This window comes from Festucalex cinctus, chromosome 11 (genome assembly GCF_051991245.1).
Source record: "Festucalex cinctus isolate MCC-2025b chromosome 11, RoL_Fcin_1.0, whole genome shotgun sequence".
Lineage (NCBI taxonomy): Eukaryota > Metazoa > Chordata > Actinopteri > Syngnathiformes > Syngnathidae > Festucalex > Festucalex cinctus.
Window position 1 is genome coordinate 9,938,744 of NC_135421.1, and position 27,065 is coordinate 9,965,808.

Genomic DNA, 27,065 nt, shown 5'->3' on the forward strand with positions numbered 1-27,065 from the left:
CTTGATCTTTACTGTAATTAAAAATGGTATGAATATGTAAATGTATGGGAATTAATAAGGCATGAAAGAGGACATTGATGCTTCCTGTTGAGAGATTGTACAAAAAGGATATTTTAATCTTACAAAAAGTGAGCATTTCTGCTGTCTCAAAATCACATTTACAAAAAAAATTACTGTTTCAAAAAAACAAAAAAAACAAAAAAACGGAAAACATGATTTTCCATGGATTTTCTCTCCGTTAAAAAATAGGAAAATAATACTAAAACTTAATTTTTTTTCAGCTATTCATCACACTCATCCTCCACCGTGGCATAGATTAATTGGTTCCTGCGTTTGATACGTGGTGTGGTGGTCTGGATTCCCGCATCACCTGCTTCGTCGCTGGTCCGTTTGAGGAAGCGCTCGCCCTGCGCCTCCACCAGACTTGGAGGAAGATGAGGGACAGCTGGTGTTGAGTGTTGTGGGGGAGGCAAGTCCATGAGGGGCGACATGGGAATGGGCAACACTTGCGATTTAGGTGGGGGCAGGACCAATGCGGTGGGTGTGTGGGTGTCGCCCCCAGGTGGTTTTGGATCGGTGCTGCCTTTGGCCTCTTCCCCACCCTCCTCTTCCTCCCACTCATCCTCTATGGCAATCTCATCGGGATTGAAGGAGTTTGACGCGCCCGAAATGTCAGTTGGGTACTCGCTGGGCTCGTCGCCGCTCTGGGCGTCATCTTCCTCCTCTGCTCCACCGTCTTGACTCGTGTCGTCGGCCTGGCCCGCTTGGGTGTAGAGGTCCGTGAGGCCCAGGGTGGCGCACAGCTCTGTGGTCTGGGGGTTGGCGCGGTAGCTGGGGGCGGCGTGGTACTGCGGGCTGCTTGGGTCGTAGGGCGGCACGGTGCGACTGAAGTTGTCCGGGATGGCGAGCTCGCCACTGAGCTGCTCCACCACCTTCATCAGCGCGTCTTCGGAAACCGTGAAGTCCCACCTAATGGATGATGAAACCCAGACGACAGGAGAACAGTTTGCTTCAGGACTACATAAATAAGATCATTACTATTGAGAAGCTGAAATCAGAGGATTTGGACAATTTTAAGTTAAACGGTAGCTCTAAACAATTCCTCAATTATTAAAATAGTTGTCGACTGATAATCGATTAGTTGTTGATTGATTAATTTTGACACCTCTGCTTTTACTTTTACTAAATTTGGCTATAAATAGCGAAATTGAGTTTTAAACGGAATGACCTCGAATCTGATATTAAAACTTGTACGAACTTGAGGCAATTCAAAAAGGTATATACAAATTACTTGTGCAGAAATATGCAGAGGAATTAAATAGCTAATGACCTTTCTTTTACATATTTTTATCTTGTGTTAATTTCACAAGTCTTGGGACTTATTGGGCTCACCTGAGACCTCGGGGATTGTATTTCGTGGCATGTCGTGGAAATGTGTGTTAAGACAAAAATACAATTCTTGGATGTTTGCATCCTTAAATTTTGAGAAAATAAAGTCTTTGAATCCTAGAAACTTTCAACTTTATAATATAACTTGAAAGGACAATGACAAAATAAAAACAATAAGAAAGTGAAATAAGAATAGGATAAACTAAAATGATAGCAACTGAAAAATCAGTTTAAGAACAAATACTGTTCCTGTGCGTTTTGGCCTGTTGGGGGCAATGTGGTGCCGTGCATCCATACCGTACACACTTAATGTGAGTACAGAAGAAAGTTGCGATTGAATTCTATTAAAAATAACTACTTTTTCACACATTGGGAAGAATTTGTGCCTTTGCGTAGTGTTATCTCACCATTGGGTATTTGTTCCCATAAGATCTGTGTGTGGATATTCGTTATTTGAAGAAAAAACACTCCCGAAATTGATGTTAACTTCCTGTTATCATTTGCTAACTTGCTGTTAGTGCTTGGCTAGCGATGTTTTAAAAACGAAGCATGTTTTGTATTTAAACAACAGACAACAACAGAATAACATACGCTACACACTTGCTAGTTGCTAATGCTACGCAAGTAAAATGGTGCATTCAGGGTCCTTTCACAGTGTTGGAAAGTGTACCGTTCATGCAGGCCATTGTTTTCCGGAGGGTTCCAGGGATGAGGGGCAGTCCTCTGCAGATCGTTGGTGGCCTTCAGGATGGCGAGCCACTCGGGGTCGTATTCCAGATCGTCGGATGAACCGGTCCTTTCCGGTACGTCCACGATCTGTAACAAAGGCGTGCGTGTCAATTTAGAGCGACCATCTTTTGACTGACATATAACACAGCGTTCCCTTACCTGCAAGAATTCCCGATGGGGTAGACATTTATCCAGCGACAGGAACTTGGTCACCCGCAGGGAAGTGTTGGGTTTTGGCTTTAATCGTGTGGGAGAAACATCTCATGAAAACTAACGTTAACAAGAATTGAAGTAGTCTTGGGTTACCAGTCAGTCTTACAGGATGCTTTTTCAGAGCAGCAAATTTGACGTGAAGATGAGCCGAGAACCAGTAGGTAGGCTGGAGGTGCTCCAGGAGCTCGGCGGCGGCGGGACTCCCAAGAGAGTTGGACTCGACATCCTGTCGCAGAAACTTCTTCTTACGCAGAAGCTCCTCTGTGGGTCCGTGATGACAAATACCGCGAGGCCAATCGTGGCTCAGGAAAATGTCGACGGGCATGCGAATCTTGATTGGAATTTGGGAACGGACATTATAGTTGAGCTTCATTTTTTTTTTTTCAATGACGAGTGCGTATTTGAAAATAAAGAAGTCAACTTCCATCAAATTAAAGACCTGTTGAGTGATTACCTGCTTTAGTTTGAACACCTCAATATTCCGCACATGATAGACGCTTCTCAGTGTCTCGGGGTTGTACGGCGGGAATTCGTGATGACCTGCAACAGGTAAACACACTTGATGAACACACTGCTTTGCGGTGTACAACAGTATAGTGACCTCACCTCTTCTGTAGTCATGTGACTTGAAAATGCCCGAAATGCCGCCAATTCGGACCCCTTTGTAGCGAATGACCCCAGCGTAACCTGCAGATGAAGTTGGAGAGTTGCGGATACAGCAGGATGTTACAGAACGATTACTTTCAGTATGAACTTCAGATCATGGCACTTTTATTGTCATGTTGACATCGGACTATGTATTGTCAGATGGTCCCTACTAGGGCTGCACAATATATCGAAAAAATATCGATATTGCAATATTGGCCCTTGCAATATGCATATCGCAAAGGCACGCAGTACGTTTTATATGGAATTTTATGCTTTTTATATGAATTTGACCAGTCAGATGCTAACTAAAATGTGCATCGCCATTCAATAGTTGAAAATTATCAAGACATAATTACAGTTAATTAACTAAGATTACATGAAGGTTACTTATTTTGCCCCATGAAAAATGTTTTTCTTTCATTAGGTAATAAAAATGTAATTTCTTGAGGTACATGTTAAATATCGCAATAATATCGATATCGCTATGTTCAGCAAGTATATCGCATATCGCATGATTTTCCAATATCGTGCAGCCCTAGTCCCTACCCAAATAATATATATTGGGAGCAACCCAGCCTCCATAAGATAGCTCCTGCAGGTGATTGGAGGCCTCGTGGTTACCGCCGATGAAGATGGTAAGAATTGGAGCCTTCTTTTCGCCAGAATAGTACCTGTAACAAAGGTTTGGTTGCAAAATAGGCCCACTTATGACTCAAAAAAAAAGAAGAAGAAATGCAAAGTGGCACTGACTTGTAAAAAGTTTGCATGGTTCGGTACTTTGCAGGCACCGCCATGCACTTGAGGTCCCCTTCATTGCGCACAGCCTGGAAATCGCCGCAGCAAAGCAGCAGGTCCACTTTGACGTCTTCCTTCTTCTCCAGGTAGGCGATGGTTTCGTAGATCTTGTCCAGCTCGCCATGGCAACAGCCCTCCACTGCAATCTTCATGGCTGCAACCAGCAGAGGCGCTCTAGATTCGATCTCAGCTCCTTTGCTGCCTAAAGAAACACCACATAATTGGTCAGCTTGGGAAGTTGAGATACAGATTCGAATTGGTGAACTCGCACAGCATTCCATTCATGCATTCTTTATGTTTTGGAGTTTAAGAGAAAGCTTAATTCCCCAGAGAACATTCAAACTTCACTCGTTATTGCTCAACACAACGCCTGCATTGAAACAGGAGCTCAGATCATTTAGAGAGTAGATACGTAATACGAATTCAGTACATACATGTTTTTTAATGTAGTATATACTACATTTATGTTTTGCAGCAAAACATAAATATAATCCAATACGTTGCTGTTATCCTTTCGCTTCACTTTTCTCCAAAAAGGTCCATTAACATCCGAATGTGTGTTTTTTGTGACTAAATTCAGTCGATAACAACGTTCATGAGCACACTGGCGACGAACACACGCTATTTAAACGATTGTTCTTTGAAGCAACAAATAAACACTACTTACGGAGATGTACGAGGGTCCAAGGAAGACGCCGGGTCGCTTTTACACGCCGCAAGCCCCCCAAATCCTGACGAAAAAGTGCATGTTTTGCCGAAAAACTGGACAAGTGTGCAACGAAATTTCCCACCCTGCGTTCACATGCCAGTGCGCATGCGGCTTACACAGGTCAAAAACAGGCACCTACGGTTTTGTTCACCACCAGCAGATTCAACACTGATTATTAGAAGCCATTTTGAATTTTTTTTTTAAATACATATTATTTATGCGTATATATTTTTTGGATTTGCATTCATGCGTGTTTTTATCGGCTCTCTGTTTTCTGTTCTTGTGCAGTTTAATGTGACGAATCTATTTCACAAGAACCATCTACGTCACGCTTATGTTTACCTAACTGACAAAAAAAAATCCACTGCCTGCCTGTCAGACAGCACGCCAAGTTAGCAGTGTTACGTTGAAGCTCAGATTTGTGCACGCAGGGGGGTGCACCTCACATTTAAAACAATTAAAAGTACAAACTAATACTTTATTCATTTAACTACATTTATTTTAAAGAGGCCGCCTAAAGCTGCTCTGGGGGGCGGAGTGTCTGCAAAGTGTTGCGCCGATTGGGGCGCTCGATCGGGGGACGTGAGATGGCGTGCTTGTTGGAGGCCCCTCTCCGCATCAGTGTGCTGTCTGTGAGTGTCATTCTTATCAATTCAAATAGTAGCTTCCATTTCCACTGTGCCCCTTTCCGCTGTAACTTATGAAGATCAACTAGTTGACATAAATACGTTGTTGTCAAACTAGAACGACGGTATGCCCCCTGTTAGCACAAAGGCTAAGTCAATGGCTCTGCAACATGTAGCGATGTTAGCGGTCCGCCTATTGTAGCGTTTACCAGAAAGTGAGCACTCGTTTCAAACGTTTTGCTCGCACGGACAGGCGGGAACGTTGCGAACACGTGAAGTTAAAACGGCGATCAACCGCGTCTTCGCTCCGGGTCGACTAATGTGAAGGGAAGCGAGCGTTTGACGAGCTGTCAGTGTCACCCGGAATGAGTTAGCGGCTAAACGCTACGAGTTGTCTCAACTGTTTCTCAAATATATTTAACAGTTGGTTACGCATTGCACGGATAAGATATTATATATCCCTTCAACTACCCACCGTTTATCCCCACTTTATACTGAAACTAGCTAACTAGGCATGTTTGTGAAACGTATTGTGGAAAAATAAATAAATAGAAGTATTATATATGACCAGGTGACAGGTGCTCCTTTCTACGTTAGCATTTGCAAGTTTTAATAGGGTAAAATCTCAAAATAACCCTTGTTATGATGATATATATTATGCAAGGGAACTGGTATCAGTGACAGTTCGTACTCGTAGAGCTAACGCTGCACTTGGCGGTGTGACGAGGTCACGTTGTGCGGATTGTTCTGGCTGTCACTGACAAAACTACATTTTGAGAGTCACGTGCAAACTCTGGATGCATAATTACTAGCGCTGTTAAAGAAGGGATGGCCAAATTTAGAGCCGTAGTTCATGTTCAAGCAAATAATATTGTATTTAAATGTACGAAAAAAGTACGCAAAGCCTTGCTTAGACTGTAATTATGACACCAAATGTTGAAAAAAATATGCAACTGGCTTGTTACTATTCATTTGTGTGTTTTCTTGTTGTATTGTAGGAAGTCACTGCCACGAGTCGTCATTATGTGGACCGACTGTTCGACCCCGACCCACAGAATGTGCTGCAGGGAGTCATGTATGTTCATTTCCTATCAACAAATGTGGAGTTTTAATTCAAACGAGCGGTTGCATGACTTCGGATTACTTTTAAATCAACACTGATACTATGAAAGTCGAGGCGATGTCGACTAGTCACTTTTAATGTCATTGAGCAAGCCTCCTGTAAATACAAAAAAATCTAACAATTTGCAAAAAACTATATTCACAGATGACGGACTTCTCATACACCAAAATTCATGTTTACATTTGCATTTAATAACCAACCTCTTTGTGTGTGATTTCTCCAACTACCACTCTCCTTCCTCATTGCGAGTGTAGTTGTTGAAAATCCTGCTTGAGGCTGACTTTTTCAGCATCTTTTTGGTTTACTTCACTTACCTAAGCAGAGCTTTCATAAATTCACAAGACAAATTTAAATTACTGTGATTGGCTAGCAACCAGTTCAGGGTGTACCCCCCCCCGAAGACAGCTGGGATAGGCTCCAGTACGCCCATAACCCGAGTGAGTATATGTGGAAAATGAATTAATTTAAATCAATTAAGGTGACAAACTAATTTCATTCAGCACTCATCTGTCCCTATCCATTTTCCTCTCTTTTGGAACCTCCAGTGTTTACATGATGTTCTGTTTCAGAACTAAATTTCTCAGTGCGAATTTGCTTTCCATTTTTATTTTTAACCTCTGAAGAGAAGAGACTGGCTCTGGTTACACCCTCCAGTCATTTGTACCTTTCCACCAGCCTCCTGCCATTTGATAGTGTTTGGCCCGCTTGCAGAACACAGGAAATATATTAATGATGATACTCGTGTCGCAAAAACACATTGCACAATTGCATTGCGTAAATGTGTTTTTACAGTTTGCTCGTATTTTTTCCTGTGCACCAAAACAAGTCTACCCAAAGTAAAATCTCCATTAACGCTGTTGTCATTCTCTCATCTCCTTGTGCATTGTGTTTGTCTCCACAGTGACATGAAGAATGCCGTAATTGGTAACAATAAGCAGAAAGCCAATTTGATCGTCCTGGGAGCAGTGCCAAGGTGCGTGCCCCTCTTTTCACATTTTAACTTTCTTCCTGCTCTCCTGTTCTTGAAGCATCCATGCATCTAGTTTCTTGACCGCTTATTCCTCACAAAAGTCAAGGGGGTGCTGGAGCCTATCTCAGTAGGCGGGTTACACCCTGGACTGGTTGCCAGCCAATCTCACGGCACACAGAGACGAACAACCATCCACACTCACAAGCACACCTAGGGACAATTTGGAGCGCCCAATTAACCTGCCATGCATGTCTTCGGAATGTGGGAGGAGACCGGAGTTCCTGGAGAAGACCCACGCTGGCACGGGAGAACATGCAAATCCCACCCAGGAAGGCCAGAGCCTGGACTCGAACCCGAGTCCTCAGAACTGGGAGGCGGACGTGCTAACCAGTTATCCACCATTCTTGTCCATTCTTGAACCATTCTTATTAAAAAGTAAAACATGTCTAATAGATTAAGCACAATAACTGTTGAACCTCGATGGAATGGATTTCAGATTTAACGGACAGAGCACAGTGTCCTGTCTCTTCTAAAGGGATACTTGACTCATTGAGCCATTTTCAACATTAAGATACGTTTTTTTCTATAATTAGGGTGATAAATTCATTATTTTTCATGAACAATTAATGCCTTTACAAACTAACTAACTAACTAACTGCTTTCGACTGATGACATCACCTGTGCTGAGGAGACAGGTAACGACCAATCATGACTCAGTTTGGTGACCAAATCCAGCAAACAAGTGAGGAATTTTTCCTCAGCACGGGTGATGTCATCTTCAGTCAACAGCAATAGGAGAAATGTGTTTTTAAAGGTACTGTACTATTAATTGTACTAGTTGTCAAAGTCCGTTCGTTCCAAAATTGACCGCTGTGCTCATATTTCCGGGTTGTGCCACTGTTGTCTCAGATATACAGTACAGACTATCTCTGGATAACAAACATACACATAGAGAGAGAGAAATAACCACTAGAGGAAGCCTTGGCTGGTTGAGGAGTGCAGACCTCTCCATCATCTTGAATCGGTGGTCTCCAGCCACCTCTTCCATTCACTTGTATTGAGGTGACTTTGTTTGGCTCCAAGAAATTAATCATAACTCGTTGAACTTTCACATTGGTTTATTACAAACATGACACCGACAACCACCGTTTACGTTGTAACTGGTTAGTCATGGCCACATTTCTGAAAATATGGAGAAGTCAAACAGACGCATTTATATTTAAAGTACATGTGTGTGTGTGCCCAGGTTACTGTACCTTCTGCAGCAGAGCTCCTCCAGCCTGGAGCTGAGGACAGAATGTGCGGTGGTGCTGGGCAGCCTGGCCATGGGCACAGAGAACAATATCAAGTCCCTGGTGGACTGCCACATCATCCCCGCCCTTCTTCAAGGTATGTAGGGGAGTGTCGTCATCATCGTCAGTGGTGAACGGCTTTTTTTTTTTTGTCTTGCAGGTCTCTTGTGTCCTGACCTGATTTTCATTGAGGCTTGTCTTCGTTGTCTAAGAACGGTCTTCATCAGTCCCGTCACTCCAGTACAGCTGCTATACACTGTAGGATTGCTTGCTACTTTTTGAGTCAAGACGTTAACGTCCTAACCCAAAACAACCAAAAACATTTCTTTATTATTATCACCTGCAGGATCCCACTGTGATCCCCCATTTAATGTCGCTACTGAGCCACTCGCACAGGACGCAAGAGTACACGACGCAGATCTTCTCCCACTGTTGTAAGGTATTTGTTGGTATTGGCTCACAGGCGATCTGAAGACTCATAGCAACCGTGGAGACAGACATTTTTGATTGATGATGTGTTGGTGGTTTGTGTTCAGACTCCAGAGCACCAGACAGTTCTGTTTAACCACGGCGCCATTCAGAACATCGCCCCTTTGCTAATATCACCCTCCTTTAAGGTAAGTGTCCGTCTTAACTGCAATGTTTGTTTTGTTTATGATTTCCTTTTGAATTTACTACATCCCATAATTAAGTAATAAATAGTATTTTCTTAAAATTATCGTCGAGTACTGTTATCGGTCTGAAAGTGATATCAAACATTACTATTATATATAATTTTAATATTTCAACATGCCCGTTTTGAATAGGGTCATTAAAACCACCTCTGAACGTTTGCTTGAATATCATGCTAACAAAATGCCGATGCAAACAAACAGATGTTGACCTCCATATTGTCCTTCCAGGTGCGTATGCAGGCATTAAAATGTTTCTCAGTGCTGGCCTATGAGAACACTCAGGTGTCCATGATGTTGGTGAATGGTGAGTGTTTATTCTGTAGTACTATTTAAGTGGCGGACACACAAACATACAATCAAATCAAATGTAAACATTTTCCCTCTCTTGCGATCAGTTCACAAAAGCCCGACACATTATAAAGTGCACTCATATGGTGATTTACGGGTGTGTCGGAGTAGGGGAAATTTTTTCCCTCTGCTCCGACTCACCTGCTCCCAATTTTAATGCACCACACGCACACACTTGTATATACACTGGGTGGGGCCACATAAAAAAAAAAAAAAAAAAAAAAAAAAAAAAAAAAAAAAAAATATGGTGATTTATTTTTCACTCACATTTTAAAACCCCTTCAGACTCACATTTTTTTTTCTGCTGGGCGTTATTTATGTATTTATACTGATTTTGACTCTTTTTTTTTTTTCCCCACATTGGGGGATTATCTCATGTTTTTTTTGTTTTTTTTATAGTGGAAGATAGTATGGCGGTAACATGTTTTAAACTTACCAAGCTTATAATGTAACATTAACATGAACATCATGCAAATCAACTTGCGATTGTGATTGGTTAGCTAGGATCCAATCATGAAAAAATGATATGTTTTTGGTTTAGACACGCACATATGTAATGTCCACTATAATCATCTATGGGTCCGAGGGGGTTAAAAAAAAAAGATGTTAGCTAAGATGTTAGCAAAAATCAGCCTGTTTGTGCGCCCTGCTTTTGCCACAACTTGTCACCTTGAAAAAAATTGTGTGCTTGCAGTGCTGGTGGACGGCGAGCTGCTCTCTCAGGTATTTGTCCGAATGATGCAAAGGGATCAGCCCATTGAAATGCAGCTAACAGCAGCCAAATGGTGAGCAGGTTGTAGCTGATGTTATAGTTCCGCTGTCATCTTTTTTTGACAAGCACTCTTTCTGCTGCAGTCTCACGTACATGTGTCGAGCAGGCGCCATCAGGACGGATGACAGCTGCATTGTCCTAAAGGTGGTGTTTTCATCCTCGTGTTGGTCAATATGTTTTGAAGTAGATGTTTGTGACTGTGCCTTTGCTGCTGGTGCAGACGCTGCCATGCCTGGTGCGCATGTGCAGCAAGGACCACCTGCTGGAGGAGCGGGTGGAGGGAGCCGAGACGCTGGCCTTCCTCATGGAGCCCGATGTGGAGTTGCAGCGGATCGCCAGCACCACAGATCACCTAGTAGCCATGTTGGCCGACTACTTCAAGTACCCCAGCTCCGTGTCGGCCATCGCCGACATCAAGAGGGTGGGTCGGTATAGTTGGGACTTTTGCCCGTGTTTGACATGGTGTTGGTGTTGACTATTCTTTGTCCATGCAGTTGGACCACGACCTTAAGCACGCACACGAGCTGAGGCAAGCGGCTTTCAAACTGTACGCCTCGCTGGGCTCCAATGACGAGGACATACGCAAGAAGGTTTGCCATCCATGCTGTTTTCTAAATAGTCAGCCAACACATATGAGTGCTTCAGCATTCACAAATCCACTCATTTGTTTTATAAAATATGACTATTGTGCCATTGAGGATCTTAATTTGGACAAAACTAGTGCTTTGGCACTAGGGGTGGGACGATACGTGTAAACCACGATTTGATACTGTGACGATATTTGGCTCACGATATCGATAATGTCACGATACACGATATCGACGATTTTTAATATATTGTCAAAAACCTTTTTTTAACAATATATCACGATATGTGACTGAAAGAGCTAATGAATGACCATGAAAAGGAAAATGTCTAATTATGCATTTATTCAATTCCAAAACTTTGTCCAATGTACAAAGTTTTGCATAGTGCCTCACTGCTAAAGTGCATAAACATTTATAATACTGCACAACTGGACACATTACATCCATATCTACCATCAGTGTATCGATAATTTATTGCAACAGAGAGCGCAACAATATATTGCAATATCGATTTTTTTTCTCCCACCCCTATTTGCCACCTTTGGTATCTTTGTGCCAACAAACTATGTTGAACTAAAGTAAGTTGAGGAGTTTAATTTATACTAAACTTGCAGCATGCTCGTGATATCGAAAAAGTCATTGTATGCATGTGTATTCATTCATACCCTTGTGTGTCTTTGTCAAGATCACAGAGACAGAGAACATGATGGACAGGATCGTCAGCGGCCTGTCAGAGTCGAGCATTAAAGTTCGCTTGGCGGCTGTCAGGTGAGGACATATTTGAACTTGTATACTTGTTGGACTGTGAAGTTGTTTGATCCATCCATCCATCCATCCAAACATACATACATACATACATACATACATATTAGGTTTGCGGGTAGGTAGAACCTGTAGCTTTTAACTCATTCACTCGCAGCCATTTTCACTGTTTCACTGAAGCAACCTCCTATGCTCCCGGCTGTTTTACTGGATTTTGACTGATTTTGCAAGGCCAACGTAATATTGTGTTCTATTGCTGTAAAAACATGAAACCTATCAAAAGAAAGATTAGAGTCTCTTCTTTCATCAGGAAAAAAAAGTATATTTGTATCTGTTTCCGTTTTGCAGCAATTAGCATTAGAATATAGTTTCATCATTATTCACAAACCTGTTGCAAACACTGGGGAAAAAGAAAAGAGCTTGTTGCAACATGGCCCTGGCTGATCTCTTATACTCTGCTGCCACCTGCTGGCCGTTTTTGACGTAACTACCATTGCTTTAAGCGACATCTTCAGGTCAGAAGCTGCATCAAAGCCTTTTGTATGCTCTAGCATTAAAATAAATAAATAAATAAAAACATTTAAAAAAATATATATATAAATACATTTTTGGGAGTGAAGGACAAAGTATAAGTTTTTGGGTTTGAATGAGTTAATGATCTCCAGAGGTGATATTCAAGATTAACCCAAAAATTTTCTTTTCCAATATGCTGTATGGGCCCCCACTAATATAAACATGGCATTCTGATTTATATTGTGTTTGTGGAATATGAGTTGCAAACAGTTCAGGGTGTAACCGCCTACTGCCCAAAGCCAGCTAAGATAGGCTCCAGCACCTCCTGCAACCCTTGTGAGGAATAAGCGTTTAAGAAAATGGATGGATGGATGGATGGATGGAAGGAATATGAGTTAAGCAGCAAAATCCACCCGTTTTTATACATCTCAGGTGGCGGCCATTTTGACACTTATTGTCCACTGAAACTGACATCACAGTTGCTGAGGCCTCAGGAAATGACCAATCATGGCTTCCCTGTTTTCTGAAGCGGAGCCATGCTGCTTAACTTATATTTTCACAAATGATATTGGGGCTGCAAAGAACCTATTGTTGTAAAGAAGGTTTTTGGCTTGACTTTCACTTTAATTTTTACTCTTGAATATCACCTGTGGAGATCATTAAAGCATGCAGTTTTTGTAAGTGTTATACAAGGTTTCAAATACATAAATAAACTGTTCTAAAGTTAAAAAAAAAAAAAAACATTCTGAAAATGTTGCTTGCAATCTGAATTGCGTTACTTTATGGGTTGTTCAATGTTAGAAGTGTCCCTCTGAAGTGTCCGGTGAATGAATGTGTTGTTTTTTTTGTTTGGCTAATGATGATCTGATGCCACTGTAAATAGAACAAATGACGTCTGGACATTTTAATTGTATTTGAGAACGTTGGAATAAATCCTGTTTTCTTGATCATGACAAAATGACTTTTGCATGAAATATTTATGAAATCTGTTATTATAATTCTCTCCTTATTAAATAATACATGATGTTACACTTACTGTATACTGAGTACTGTATCATGTTCTTGTTCCAGATGTCTACATAGTCTCTCTCGGTCTGTGCAGCAACTGAGGACAAGCTTCCACGATCACGCTGTGTGGAAACCGCTCATGAAGGTTAATGGAAACATTTATTGAATTTGAACCAATAAGAAAATGTAATATAATTTGGCTCCATTTGGAGGAATTGCTGCAATTCAACAAATGTTTCTTTATTTATAACTTCATACTTTTATATTTGGTTGTTGTGCTTATTTTAATGCAGCTGTTGCAAAACGCACCTGATGAAGTCTTGGTCATGGCATCGTCCACACTATGCAACCTACTGCTGGAGTTCTCACCCAGTAAAGAGGTAGACACACACACCTTGTACATTTCAAAACTCTTTTGGGTCATATTATATGCAGTTTTCCTTATTTAGCTTATTTTGCTGTATTATTTAAACTTGTAAGGAAATATTGCTTATTTTTCACACATTTTTTTTAAGTTATGACTGATCAATTTAATTGGATATAACTCAAAATATTGACTATAAAAAAAAACAATCAAGATGATTTCTGTAAGAAATTTGTACTGGCCCGCATCAGTGAACTTCAGGTGGCCCAACTCACATAGTGGCTCGGGCCCCTCTTTATTTAGAACCCAAGAAACATGGACAGAGAGAGGGCTTGCCTATATCGTTTATAGCAGGAGGTCATTCCTAAGATAGGGACCGGCAACGAAAATGCTTGATCCCCTTTGAGACTCCGCTTAGTCCTCAGATCCAGTAGTGTCTGCTCCGCCGACCTTTAGGCACCAGGCAGGTACAAGGGGTGGGTGAGCTCAGAGACATAAGGTGGGTCGCAAGGTTATTTTAGTTAACAAAACAAACACAAATTCAAAAAACAATTTTGTTAACAAAATAAAATAAAAAGGAAAATGCTTTTAACTGACTAACTGAAACTACAGTTTATGTAGTATAGTTAAACTATAATTTATAGCGACAGTGTCCTTTGTTTTAATCTTTGGTAAGTAATTTAATACGTGAGCCTTTGGGGATGACTTTAAATGTGATTTTAAGTACATTTGTTTCGATATTAACCGGAAGAAGGGCATTTGAAAGTGTGTCACACAGAAGTGAGGTCATCTAGCAACAGCCAATAGAAAAGCACCTTCAGATGACGTCACTCCCAGGTGACAATTTTGTATGCTCAAGTTTTGGCTCCAGTGGCTTGGCTTTGCCTGCTTTTTCACTGAACTCAGCCAAAATGCAACGCTAGGTAATGAATTAATCTTTTCATTTTACCATGGTGTTTATTAGACATTGCACACAAATAATACGCATTTTAAAAAAAAAAGAATGCTAGGACTAAAACTAAGCATTTTTTAACTAACGGAAACAAATAAAAAAGAATTAGCAGAACCACCCTGAAAACTAATTAAAACTAACTAAATTTAAAAGAAAATAAAACTCAAATGGAAATAAAAACCATCTGAAATGAAAATTCCAGAACTATAATAATGCTCACTGGGGCAAGACAATTTAAATATTTAAAAACAAAAAAAATATCTTAAAATGAATTCTAAAGTGGACAGAGAGTCATTGAAGGGAGTCCAGAATTGGGATTATACGAGGTCCAGGAAGACGGCAGCAGCATTTTGGACCAACTTGAAATGCTTGAGAGAGGCTGGCTGACTCCAAAATAAAGCGCAATCCAGCCGAGATATAATGAAAGCATGGAACTAGTGTGTCTAAGTCCTGACGTGAAAGGAGGAGGGGCATTGTTTCAGCCAGCTGCTTAAGATATAAAAAAACAAAACAACAACAGTACCAATTTGCCGGTTCAATTTAAAATCACTGTCCAATTTAAAACCCAAGTTTGAGACTGTTAACTTTATATAAAAATGCCAGAGGGCCCAAGTCCAAATGACCGAACACCATAACTTCTTGTTCTTTTTGTTTAAGTTCAAGAAGTTCACCAGGCTTTGGTAATGGATGAGTAACCCATCAGACCCAACAAATGTAACCGTGGTGAAAAATATTTGCAGTTTTCACCCATTTCCACCATGCTGTAATTTTTGTGTTTTTTTTTATTATTATTATTATTTTTTAAAGGGATGCTTAGAATTGATTGAATGTGTGCACCGAATGCTCCACAGAATGAAATTGTAGTTAAGTATCCATGTGTTGTGTTTGCATTTGTGCAGCCCATCCTTGAATCAGGCGTCATAGAACTACTATGCACTCTGACCCAGAGTGAGAGTCCTGCACTTCGGGTCAACGGGATCTGGGCCCTAATGGTGAGGAACGTCTCCTCGGCACACACTCCAAGCTCAAATCACTGGAGACAGTTGAATCAACAGTTGATCCTGCATGTGTGCGTCTGTATTTGTGAACACAGAACATGGCGTTCCAGGCAGACCAGAAGGTGAAGGTGGAGATTGTTCAATGTTTGGGCACAGAGCAGCTTTTTCGCCTACTGTCCGATCCTGACGGCAACGTGCTGATGAAGACGCTCGGTTTGCTGCGGAATCTCCTGTCAACACGCCCTGTGAGAGCACGCAAAACATACAGACAGCACTCATGTATTTTTTGACCCATTTTTGAACTTGTCACGGTAACAAATTTTTCATGGCAGAAAAAGACTTTTGCATTTCTTAACTCATTGACTCCCAGCCATTTTCACTGAAGCAATCCCCTCCGCTCCTGACTGTTTTACTGGATTTTATCTGATTTTGCAAGGCCCACAGAATATTGTGTTCTTTAACATTAGGGTCTCTTCGTTCATCAGGAATGAAAAGTATTTCTATCTGTTTCCGTTTTGCAGCGATTAGCATTAGAATATAGCTATATAGCTAAGTTTCATCATTCATCATTCACAAACCTGTTAAGAATTGTGCAGAAACAGCTTGTTTTCAACATGGCCCTGGTTGATCTCTTATACTCTGCTGTCACCTACTGGCCGTTTTTTTAAATACTACCTTTTTTTTCCACCAGTTCACTGCATTTGAGAGGCTGCATCAAAGCCTTCTGTATGCTCTAGCATAAAAAAAAAACATGTATATATACGTCTTTGGGGCACATAACATTTAACATTTATTTTTGGGAGCAAATGAGTTAATAATCATATCAAAGCCAGCATGTTGCATCATCAGCATTTCTTTGCTGTCAGCACATCGACCAGATCATGAGTTCTCATGGAAAGCAGATCATGCAGGCCGTCACGCTCATCCTGGAGGCTGAGCACAGCGTGGAGGTCAAAGAGCAGGTGAGAGGAGCCTGACAGTTGCTTGATGATTATTAGTAGGGGTGTGAATTGCCTAGTACCTGACGATTCGATTCGTATCACGATTCACAGGTCACGATTCGATTCGATACCGATTAATCCCGATACGAATTTATAAGTCGATTGTTGCGATTTTTTTTCATTCAAATTTAGAAAATACTAATCAGTAAGCTTGTAGAGTGTAAGATTTATATGAAAATGTATTATTTATTTATCTGAAATTTCAGTCTTATAGAGGTTGTAATCTGTTTCATGTTTGAACATCATTAAAATAAAATATTAAGGCTTAATGTTCCGTTCATATAACATTCTTCCATGCTCAAGGTGTGAATCCTAAAAAAAAAAATAAAAAAATCAAAAAAAAAATCGATTCTGCCGATTATTGAATCGATTCGAGAATCGCGCGATGTAGTATCGCGATATATCGCCGAATCGATTTTTTTTAACACCCCTAATTATTAGGGATGTAATGATAATGGCAGTATCGTGATATTGCGATATTAAAACTGCCAGAATGTCGTCTTCATCATGTCACGATATTAAAAGCAGCACATCTATTAAAAAGAAGACGGGTTGATTTACATTTGTGCAGTTCTAGCACCCTCTGGTGGCTAGTTTTTTAGTGCAAGTTAATTTTCACAGGGCATGTTTTGGCCCTTCTATGTTAAAAATCTATGCTAATGTCAGATGAAGGGGAACGTAATATGCTTGTGAACCGAGTCAATATGTGGAGGAACTTGATGTTTGCGTACATTAGCAAGTATGTGCCTCAATATTAAGCGTAACTTATTAGAGATTGTATGTTGTTTATATGCATTGCTGTTATATACAAAAGCTCAACATTGTGCTTTTTTATGACAATATCGTGAAAGCATCGTATCGTGATGTTTGGATATCGTTACATCCCTACTGATTATAGTATGTTCCTTTTTGTGACTGACTTGTATTAAAACCATATCATTGACCAGACACTGTGCATTCTGGGTAACATCGCTGATGGCAACACGGCCAAGGAGCTCATCATGACCAATGACGACATGCTGCAGAAAATCAAATACTACATGGTAGGCCTAATTCTGTGCATCATGGTAATTGAAGCTGCAACAGCGACAAACGGGCCCTCCAAAAAGTAGGGAGTGCATCAGACGGAGGTCCCTATTCGTCTATGCAGGGTGGGACTTTCATCATAACGTTTGTTCAAGCTTTGACCTGTTGGAGTTTTGTATTTCATGAAACACAAGCAGTATGACCCACATTTTATGCAAAGTAGCATAGCCCACCTGTCTTGTATACAAGGTTCACATGTGATAGTTATGGACTCAATCTCTTTGGCAAGTTTGGTTTTACACGATGCCTGGAAACAACCAAAGTAATCTACAATGATACTTTGTGATTTTCAGGCATGACGTTTTACGACCTTCTTTTTGGGGTCTACTCATTATAAATAAACATGGCTAGCAAGTGTTGTGTGCCGATGTAAAAGTGGCCACTTTCTTTCAATGAGGTTCATTTGGCTCAAGAATACGTTGGCAAACGAAAAGGTAATCACAAATCAGAAAACATGAACACAAAAGGAGAGAGAGGGGAAAAAAAAGGTAATCGCAAGCACAAATAAAAAAACACAAATATGAAAAAAAAAACACAATTACAAATCAAAAAACTCAAATACAAAAACCGGAACAACACAACAAAAAATTACTGCAAACAAAACGAATTACCGCAACATTTTCCTAATGGCAGTAGTTGGTAGGTGGGGGAGGGGTAGGGCATACTCAAGAATGGACAAGAGGTGCAGCTTGAGTGGCTGTTCCATGAATCCTCCTGCCCCCCCCCCAACCCACCTACCAACTACAGTACTTACGTTGGGAAAATGTTGCCGTAATTTGTTTTGTTTGCACTAATCTTTTTGTTGTTAAGTTCTGTTTTTTGATTTGCAGTCCTTTTTATTTTTATTTTTTTATTTTTTTTTGCGAGCACGAGTTTTGCACTTCAGAGCCACCACCCAAGAATAATATAGACGAAAAGAACTTAAATCCTTTGCGCCCCCTGCTCAGGCCTTAATGATAACTGATTGTATGGCTATGTTGCAAATTTTGAAGTGTTTGCCTTATTTGCAACCTTCAGGGTCATTCGAATGTGAAACTGCAGCTCGCCGCCACCTTCTGCATCTCTAACCTCATCTGGAACGAGGAAGATGGTAAACCAGCACACGCCACAAAGATGAATCAATAATGAATGCTTTCAAATTTTGATGTGTACAAAATGTAGAATTACGCAGCCACCCTTAAATTACTTTTTTGTTGCAATAGGTTCTCAGCAGCGCCAGGACAAGCTGAGGGAGTTGGGCTTCGTAGACATGTTGCACAAACTCTCACAAGCCTGTGATGCCAACCTCAGCGACAGGTGAGAACCTCTGCTCGCTGCAACACAATAAAACAACACACCCACTCTGATGTTCCCAACAGGGCAAAGACAGCCATGCAGCAGTACCTCGCATGACCACTGGGGGGAGTCACAAGCATCACTCGGGGAGGACGCCTGCTGTTTTTGTTTGGTTGAATGGCGGAAGATTTTTGAGTTGCACAAAGACACCTTTTCAAAAGAAACGTTTTTCTTCTAAAGACATGACTTCCCTTGACTGTTTGGAGACGATTGCTATTTTTTGTGAAGCTTGGAGCTTTTTTGGTGTGACATTTTGCTTGTCATGGACTCGACCTGTTGAGGAAACTGGATGACAAGATTTTCCTCTTATTTTTACATTTGTAATTGAAGAGGGCGCTTTTCCTTCTTTTTCTCCTCAAATCAACGGACACCTTTAGAGGGAAAGGAAACAGCTATTTTGAAATGTGGATGTTTTCATTCTTGTGTATACTTACCTCGTAAATATATAAATATGAGCATAAGAATATCTATTTTTGGAATGTTATTTTTTTTCTCCCTCATTTTTCCCTCTGTGTTGTTTTCAGTCATGTTTCGAAATGAATATTTCATCTTTCTCTTCAGTGTGCCTATTGAAGCAATTGTTCCATCACACACTCGGCCCTGTGGCATCCTCACTCCTTTTTCCTATTTATGTTAAACTTAGACGTACTTTTTTTGCGTCTTACAAGAAAACGATCCAATTAAGACTCGCCCCTCCTTGTGGACACTAAAATGCAGCCAAGTATGAGCATGTGTAATACATGTTTTAAGTTGTTCTTCCTTTAACCACCCCTTCTTCCCCTGGAGTGTTCACTGACATTTCACACCTCACTGATGCTCTGGTGGGATGAATGTGCTCACTGAAAATATATGCAGTCCCCACAAAGGAGCTCATTTGTGCTGCTTATTTATTCTTCGGATAAGTTAAAGTCTGAAATAAAACAACGTGATTAAAGTGTAGACTTTCAGCATTGATTCAAGAAGTTTTTTTTTTTTTTTTTCAAAACAGCATTTGCCATTACAAATGTGTGACTGATGAGGTACTGCAAGGTAACCAACCTATTTGAAACTGAGCAATACTTCTTGGGTGGGCTTTCAGTATGATCCACACTTCTGAAATAACATATTTTCTCATAATCCCTTGATATTAGTATTTATCAATGTATCATGACTCATCATGTTGATGATTTCTTAATGAAATCTTATCTATACTAATTGTGTTTTAAACTTAACTTTGTCCTAGACCTGTCAGGTGTGTTCATTGGTTCATGATGCCAATTGCGCCATATTTTAACATAGTTCACACGAAAGCCCGTTTGTTTAGGCCACAGGTCTCAAACTCCGGTCCTCGTGGGCCGCAGTCATGCATATTTTAGAGGTTTCTCTCCTCAAACACAGCTGTATCTTATAATGAGGATCATTATCAGGTTCCTGCAGAGCTTGCTGATGAATCAGGTGTGTTTGAGGAGGGAAACCTCTAAAACATGCGGCCCTCGAGGACTGGAGTTTGAGACTTGTGGTTTAGGAAGTTCGTCCGCACGGCGGCTCGGTTTCGGAGCTTGAAAACGGGCTCCAGAGTGGAAAGATTTCAAAACGTGACCCGTACAATGTCGAACGGGGCCGGGCGAACGTGTCGGCTGCGTGACGTCACTCCCGCGGCAATTTGAAAGCACGCACAGATTTTTTATTTTTATTTTTTAACTCACTCATTCACACATGCTTCTGTGAGAGAGTGAAAAAAAAATAAAAGTGCGCGCTTTCAAATTGCTGAAGGAGTGACGTCACGCAGCCGACACGTTCGCCCGGCCCCGTTTGCGGAGGAAAACAAGTTTAGTTTAAAGTATCGTATACATTTCATTCCACTAAACAACCGTGTCTCACTTGGCGTCGATTATTCACCACGCACAAAAAAAAACAAAACAAAACAAAAACAACTCTCTTTGAAGGCATAGAAATTGAATATTCCTCATTGGCTGTGTTAGTCAGTGGTGTGACGGTAAAGCCAAGCATGCTTTTCACTCTGAAGACGCAAGTGAAGGCTGCGAGACACAAAAACAAGCAGTATTTTATATTGTCAAGCTCAATTTTCTGTTTTTTTTTGCTTGTCTTTCTGTGATTACTTTTTTTCTCTGCATGCAAAAGACTCTGAAGTGTCCAGTCAGTATAGCAGTGCTTCCCACAAATATCACAGGAGTCCATCATTATTATTACAAAACAATGCTTCTTTATTGTCGGAACCCCTGCTCGAGTATGTGTCACAGAGGTCATTTTCTTTTCTGGATTATTTTTTTTTCATAATAAAATACATGTTAGACCTCCGACAGGGTTTTTTGTCGACACGCAGTCACCCCTGTGCAGCTCCAAAGCAGGCACATTCCTCATGCAACAAAAGCTGTGTCATGCATTGGATTCACAATCTTATTTTCTTCAATTTAAATAAAAAAAGATTTCATCCCAACCCAAAGTGAGTCCCTTGTCATGTTATTGCGGAAAATAAAAACAAGAACAGAATGATATTTTACAAGTTACATGGTGCGACATCACCAAATAAAAACCGTTTTTTTTTGTTTTTTTTTTTACAGTAGTGCTCAGCCCCCCTCCCTCACTCCATTTCCAGGGATGCATGATGGGTAGTGTAGTTTTCTACGCCGGTGTCGCGCACCAGCTTTGGCAAGTAGGGTTTTCAGATGAACGTGTGTGTGTGAGTGTGTGCGTGTCTGCTACATTAGAGCTCCTCAAGAAAAAGAGTCCCTCCACATTTCCACATATGATAAAAATATGTTTTGGGATCAAGGTGCAAGGTTTCATCAGATGGCTTTTATTTTTGTTGTTTGTTCCAAATGCCTACTCAGGATGTCAGGAGTGTTGACATGGAGAAGGCACCGATGGTTGGATGGCTAAAGCTCAGGAGTGATGTGAAAGTTGTAAACAGTCTTAATGAACTGTCACGATACTATAGGATAGAGTCTCACCATCATCACGTTTGTATTTCCTATCAATGCCAAATTTTGTCTTTGGCACACACCATGAAACCCTTTCAACCAAACAGGGAGGAAAACATTTTTTTTTCTCTTTCTCTCTGTTTGAACCCTGTTTGCTTGAGTTTAATGATGGGCGAGCAAACCCATGACATTAGATTTAGGCACATGGGTCACAAGCCCTTAAAAATCAATAGGCTTGAAAACTATTTTGGACAGATTTGATCTCAGCCTTTGCTGAATGTGTCATTCAAAACCATCAGGGTTCTTCTTACAGTATAGTAGAACCCTATTCCCTGAAAATATGAAGATGGGCTATCAAAAATGAATCAAATATCCTTTAAAATCAATAGTTTTGTTGTAGGGAAATTGGATGATAATCCCTGAACTTTCATCCAAAACCCTCAAGGTTTTTTCTCTGAGCTATCTTGGATCAAACATCCTTGAAATCAGTCGGCTTCTTCTTGTGATGAGGTGCCTTACAGTTTGAAGATGTTTGGTTGAAAATTGTGGCTGGTATTTCAATGAAAAGGGTAATGTATAGTGGATCTTCTTGTGTCAGAACCATCTTCCATCGATATTGAAACATATTCCCTGAAGGCTTGAAGGTCAAACAACCGGACCTACGACAGTCATAAAAGCTACGTGGGCTATCGTGGGCCGAATGTTCTTTTAAATCAAGATTCTTCATTCTTGTTGTTGGCTACCTCTTGTGTCAAATGAATTCAAAATTAACAGGATATCTCTTACAGTAGAGTTATAGTCCCTGAATGTTTGAAGATAGGCAATCAAACAATTTCAACCTGACCTTTCATAGTAGCTGCCTCGGTTATGTCGGGTCAATTATTAGACAAGAAAATCCATTACCATTATGCTGTTGTCGGGAAATGAGATGCTAATGAAAGTTGAGCAACATCACTTGGTGTCAGATCTCATTCAAAATCAACACGGTTCTTCCTTATCGCCAGTGTGCAGCTATATTATCCGATAATAAATTTGAGGTCACGTTTTCAAAATGAAAAACCGGAACATGAGAATTTCACTGAAAGTCAAATATACATAAATTCTCTCCAGGAACTATTTACGACAAATCTAATCTCTAATCAATCTGGTAACTGGTAGTTACGTTATTGCTTTTAGCTAATACTAAACGCTATCTTGATTGACAGTTCAACAGCGCTAAAGAAGACAACATTATCCAACCTTTTTTTGCTCTGGAAGCTGCCTGTGCCGTTTACTTGCGCTATTGCGATAACATTGGAACTCTACCAGCAGAAAAGCTCAGCTTGCGTTGGATTTGACCGATGAGTGCAGCACGAGGCTAGTCGGACTTCATTTCCCATGATTCTTAGACATGGAAGCAGGAAGTAGTTCCAGTCTGGTATGACGAAAAGACGCCTGTTAGCGATTAGATATGGATGAGAATGAGAACGTGGATGTGAGAGAAAATAGGAAGGAATTCAACAGTTAAATTCCATTTAAATTGGCTTATCGTTTGAATCGCTGTGACAACTGTGTGTTTGGCATACTCATGGCCCAAACCCATGGACGCGAATATCCTTTGATTGGAATCAGGCATCTTTCAAATGTGGACAAAAAGGCCAACATGTATCATGATGCTGTGTAGACTTCATATTGGGTTTGTTTTGGTAATGGAGTGTAAATTCAACCGTTGATATACCGCCCTGGATGTTTTAAGCTCGTTTACCAAGAAATCTGACATTTGTATCTTGGGTCAAATATCATAAAAAGTCAATATCGTTCGAACCTCTTGTATAGAAAACACCAATCCCTGCAAATCAGTGTATCGAAAGGAATGTGTCGGCTATTCATTAAAGTGAATTTCGACACAAGCTTACTCAGCTATCGTGGGTCGGATAGCTTCTCAATGAAATGTGCTAAATTCTTACAGTTCCTATTAAAAAGTTGTGGCTGTTATTACTAATTCTTATAAAGAGTGTGCACAAGTATGACATTGTTTACCAGAGGGAGTTGAGCCGTTTTGTGCCGGCTCACACTGAAAATCAACAAGGTTCTTCCTTTGATTAAGAACAAACACTTCAGAAATTTGAAGAGTACTTTCATTTTGAAGGGCACTAACTGGAAAAACGCTATTGATGTGGAGGGGCACACAACAGGGACATTTACCAGTATGGCTGTGTTGCTTTTTAAGTGCAGGGACGGGAAAAGAGCAACAACCATCCCATTGAGGAAGGTAACCCAATGAAAGCTAACGTTTTAACTGCTTTTAAAAGCTTTTGGGAAGGTCCATGCTGGGTCTAAAATGAAACAAAAGAATCAAATAATTGCCTGGATTCATTCGGAGCTCAGCAAAATCAGAATTAGAATTCGAGTGAACCTCCACAAGGAGGTTCTGCTACAGTAGCTGCAGGGATTGACCGCCAACCGCTGAGATACTGTAAGACAGGGGTGTCCAAACTTTTTCTACCAAGAGCCACATATAGAAACATGCAAGGGACACTTTAACATTCTTTACAATTTACTGTATCTAGGTAAAAATATGCAGTGTTTAAATGTTGTAAATTGTTTGTTTTAAAAGAGCCTGTTGATAAAGGAAAATATTCAAGGATTTTTCAGGGTTCTCCTGCCTTGCTACCCAGTACAGAAAGTACGCTAGTGCTGTCACTAACGAATATTTGTAGAATCGATTAATGTATCCATTTTTCTATTTATTAACTCATTCACTCCCAGCCATTTTCACTGACGCAACCCCCTTCGCTCCCAGCTGTTTTGACTGATTTTGCAAGGCCCACAGAATATTGTGTTCTATTGCTATAAAACATGGAACCTACCAAAAGAAAGATTTGTCTCTTCTATATTTATATCTGTTTCCCTTTTGGAGCAATTAGCATTAGAATATAGCTAAACTTTATCATTATTCACAAATCTGTTTAGAATTGTGCGGAAATCAGCTTGTTTTCAACATGGCCCTGGTTAATCTCTTATACTCCGCTGCCACCTGCTGGCCGTTTTTGTAATTACTACCATTGCTTCGCCCGTTCTCTGCAGTTGAGAGGCTGCATCAAAGCCTTCTGTATGCTGTAACATTAAAAACAACAACAACAAAAAACGTCTTTGGGACACTTAAAACATTTAAAATAGAACGTATTTATACGTTTTTGGAAGCAAATGAGCTAACCGACTAATCGGATTCATTTTAATTTTGCATTAAAGTGTATTACAAAAGCATTTTTTCCCTGATTACTGGCTTCTTTCATGAAGGACTACAGAAATCAGTGAACAATTGCCTTTGATGTGCTGAGATCAGAGGGTAAATAAAATAAAAAAAAAAGGCTCCAAATGGTTACTTGATTATTAAAATAGTTGTCAATTAATTTAATTTGATAAATGATTACTTGTCGATAAATTGATTCATTTTGACAGCTCTAAAGTACACTGCAGGCGAATGAGTCCCGTCAATCTTTAACTTTAGTATTTGTTGTGGGCCGAAAAAAAAAGAAAAAAAGACAACAGGCCACAAAGGGCCCTTGGGCCTTAGTTTGGACACCCCTTAAGACAATGTGTGCTGTTGTAGCTCCATCGCTTGAATGCAGACGCCGCGTTTCCCTGATCTTGTCCCCTTTGATCCCGTTTTATTCTGTCCTGCTACCCCTCATCTTCATCGATGAAGCTGATGTGCTCCGAGGAAACCCTCCCCTCTCTCGCCTCGACCCGCCGTTCCTGCATCTCCATCTCCTGGGGGGCACTGTCCCCCGGCCCGGTCTGTCGGCGAAGGTTCGAGTTCGAAGCCCGAGCGAGGTGGAGTTCTCCGGAGTTTCTCCTCGGTGAGTCCAGAGACGAAGGTGGCGAGGAGAGGGAAGGGACAGCGGCGACAACCGGGGACACCAGCGGGACGGACAGGGACGGTCTCAAACAACGGTCCCCTGGTGAGGATACGAGAGACGGCGGTGCAGAGAAGTGTGGCGGCCATGGCGGAGGAGGCGTGTCCTGGGAGGGGGGCGGGGGGAGCAGGCTTCGGCGGCTGATGCAACTGGCCTGTCGGGACGGGTGGCAGGAGGAGAGGGACGAAGTGGAGGAGAGGGACATGGAGAAGGAAAGCGACGGTGACGGAGTCCCCGACGCCAGAGGGGGGTGGTCCTTGGGTGAACACATGAACATACTGGAGGAGGCCAACATCGGGGACCCCTCAAAAAGTCCTTCCTTTGGTGAGGGGAGATTGTTGCATGGGGGTGGCGAGGAGTTAGGCCTTTGTGGTGAATGAGGAGTCGGGAGAAGGCATTGCGGCAGGTCCGCACCCTCCACGTCCCCGCCGTCTAACAGGGAATGCGTGTCCGGTCTCAGGAGGGAACACGGCGTGACGGGAGCCGGCGCCGTTAAGCCGGCGCTCGCTGACAGCCGGCTGACGCTGCTGCTGGGAGGCGGGGTCAAATGGGACTCGGTGGCCACCAAGAGGGGCTGCGGCGCTCGCTGGAGAAGGGGCTTGAGCAGCTGGGTCATTTCCTGAAGCTCCTGGCTGAGCTTGGACACTTGTCTGGAGAGGCTGTTCATCTGGTTGGGGAATGATTAGAAAAATGATTAGCTCGTGAAACTCATGCATGCTAATCGCATGTAACAAATTATACAGTGGTGCCTTCATTCATTCATTTGGTGACCAAACTGTGGAGCCACATGTGGCTTTTTAGTCCCTCTCTAGTGCCTCCCTGTGGATCTCTAAAAAAAAAGTTGTAGAAATGGATATACTTTTTGACATCCATCCATCCATCCATCCATCCATCCATCCATCCATCCATCCATCCATCCATCATCTACCGCTTATCCGAGGTCGAGTCGCGGGGGCAGCAGCTTTATGAGGAAAACCCAGACCTCCCTCTCCCCAGCCACTTCAACCAGCTCCTCCGGCAGGATCCCAAGACGTTCCCAGGCCAGCCGAGAGACATGCCGAGAGACAGACCCAGGTCCTCCCGTCAGTAGGACATGCCCGGAACACCTCTCCAGGGAGGCATCCGAACCAGATGCCCGAGCCACCTCAACTGGCTCCTCTCAACGTGGAGGAGCAGCGGCAGAGTCTCATCCCCGACCCAAAGACACTGGCACTGTACGGCACTGTATCCTTTTCCGATTGAGGACCATGGTCTCGGATTTGGAGGTGCTGATTTTCATCCCAACCGCTTCACCCTCGGCTGCAAGTCGCTCCAATGAGATTGGAGATTCCGGTTTGATGAAGCCAACAGC

At 41.5% G+C, this 27,065-nt stretch overlaps 3 protein-coding genes across 4 annotated transcripts in view; 1 reads left to right on the forward strand and 2 right to left on the reverse strand.

Moving 5' to 3' along the window:
- Positions 1–87: 87 nt before the first annotated feature.
- dbr1 (debranching RNA lariats 1) lies at positions 88–5,014 on the reverse strand. 2 transcript variants are annotated; one of them, XM_077536459.1, is made up of 9 exons: positions 4,442–5,014; positions 3,730–3,976; positions 3,526–3,650; positions 2,938–3,018; positions 2,786–2,871; positions 2,438–2,662; positions 2,278–2,355; positions 2,060–2,205; positions 88–969 (listed from the first exon to the last, which is right to left on the reverse strand). In XM_077536459.1, exons 2-9 carry the CDS (start codon positions 3,924–3,926, stop codon positions 282–284), a joined length of 1,626 nt encoding a protein of 541 aa, XP_077392585.1. In that variant the 5' UTR covers positions 3,927–3,976; positions 4,442–5,014; the 3' UTR covers positions 88–281. The 2 variants fall into 2 exon arrangements, with proteins under 2 accessions (XP_077392585.1, XP_077392586.1); XM_077536460.1 differs by lacking the exon at positions 4,442–5,014 and adding an exon at positions 4,209–4,354.
- Positions 4,546–19,833, forward strand: armc8 (armadillo repeat containing 8). Its single transcript, XM_077536454.1, has 22 exons — positions 4,546–5,115; positions 6,108–6,184; positions 7,134–7,205; positions 8,449–8,591; positions 8,655–8,752; positions 8,841–8,933; positions 9,031–9,111; positions 9,397–9,472; positions 10,211–10,301; positions 10,372–10,432; positions 10,509–10,709; positions 10,783–10,878; positions 11,561–11,643; positions 13,222–13,303; positions 13,452–13,538; positions 15,374–15,466; positions 15,568–15,717; positions 16,339–16,434; positions 17,421–17,516; positions 18,577–18,649; positions 18,762–18,855; positions 18,918–19,833. The coding sequence occupies exons 1-22, from the start codon at positions 5,071–5,073 to the stop codon at positions 18,949–18,951; spliced, it is 2,022 nt and encodes a 673-aa protein (XP_077392580.1). The 5' UTR covers positions 4,546–5,070; the 3' UTR covers positions 18,952–19,833.
- Positions 19,834–21,553: 1,720 nt separating this feature from the next.
- The window catches only part of kcnh3 (potassium voltage-gated channel, subfamily H (eag-related), member 3), a 128,800-nt gene continuing 123,288 nt past the window's right edge, over positions 21,554–27,065 (reverse strand). Inside the window, exon 15 of the mRNA XM_077536814.1 lies at positions 21,554–26,381. Coding sequence (XP_077392940.1) covers positions 25,479–26,381 — 903 coding nt within the window. The 3' untranslated portion in view covers positions 21,554–25,478. The remainder of the gene's footprint in view (positions 26,382–27,065) is intronic.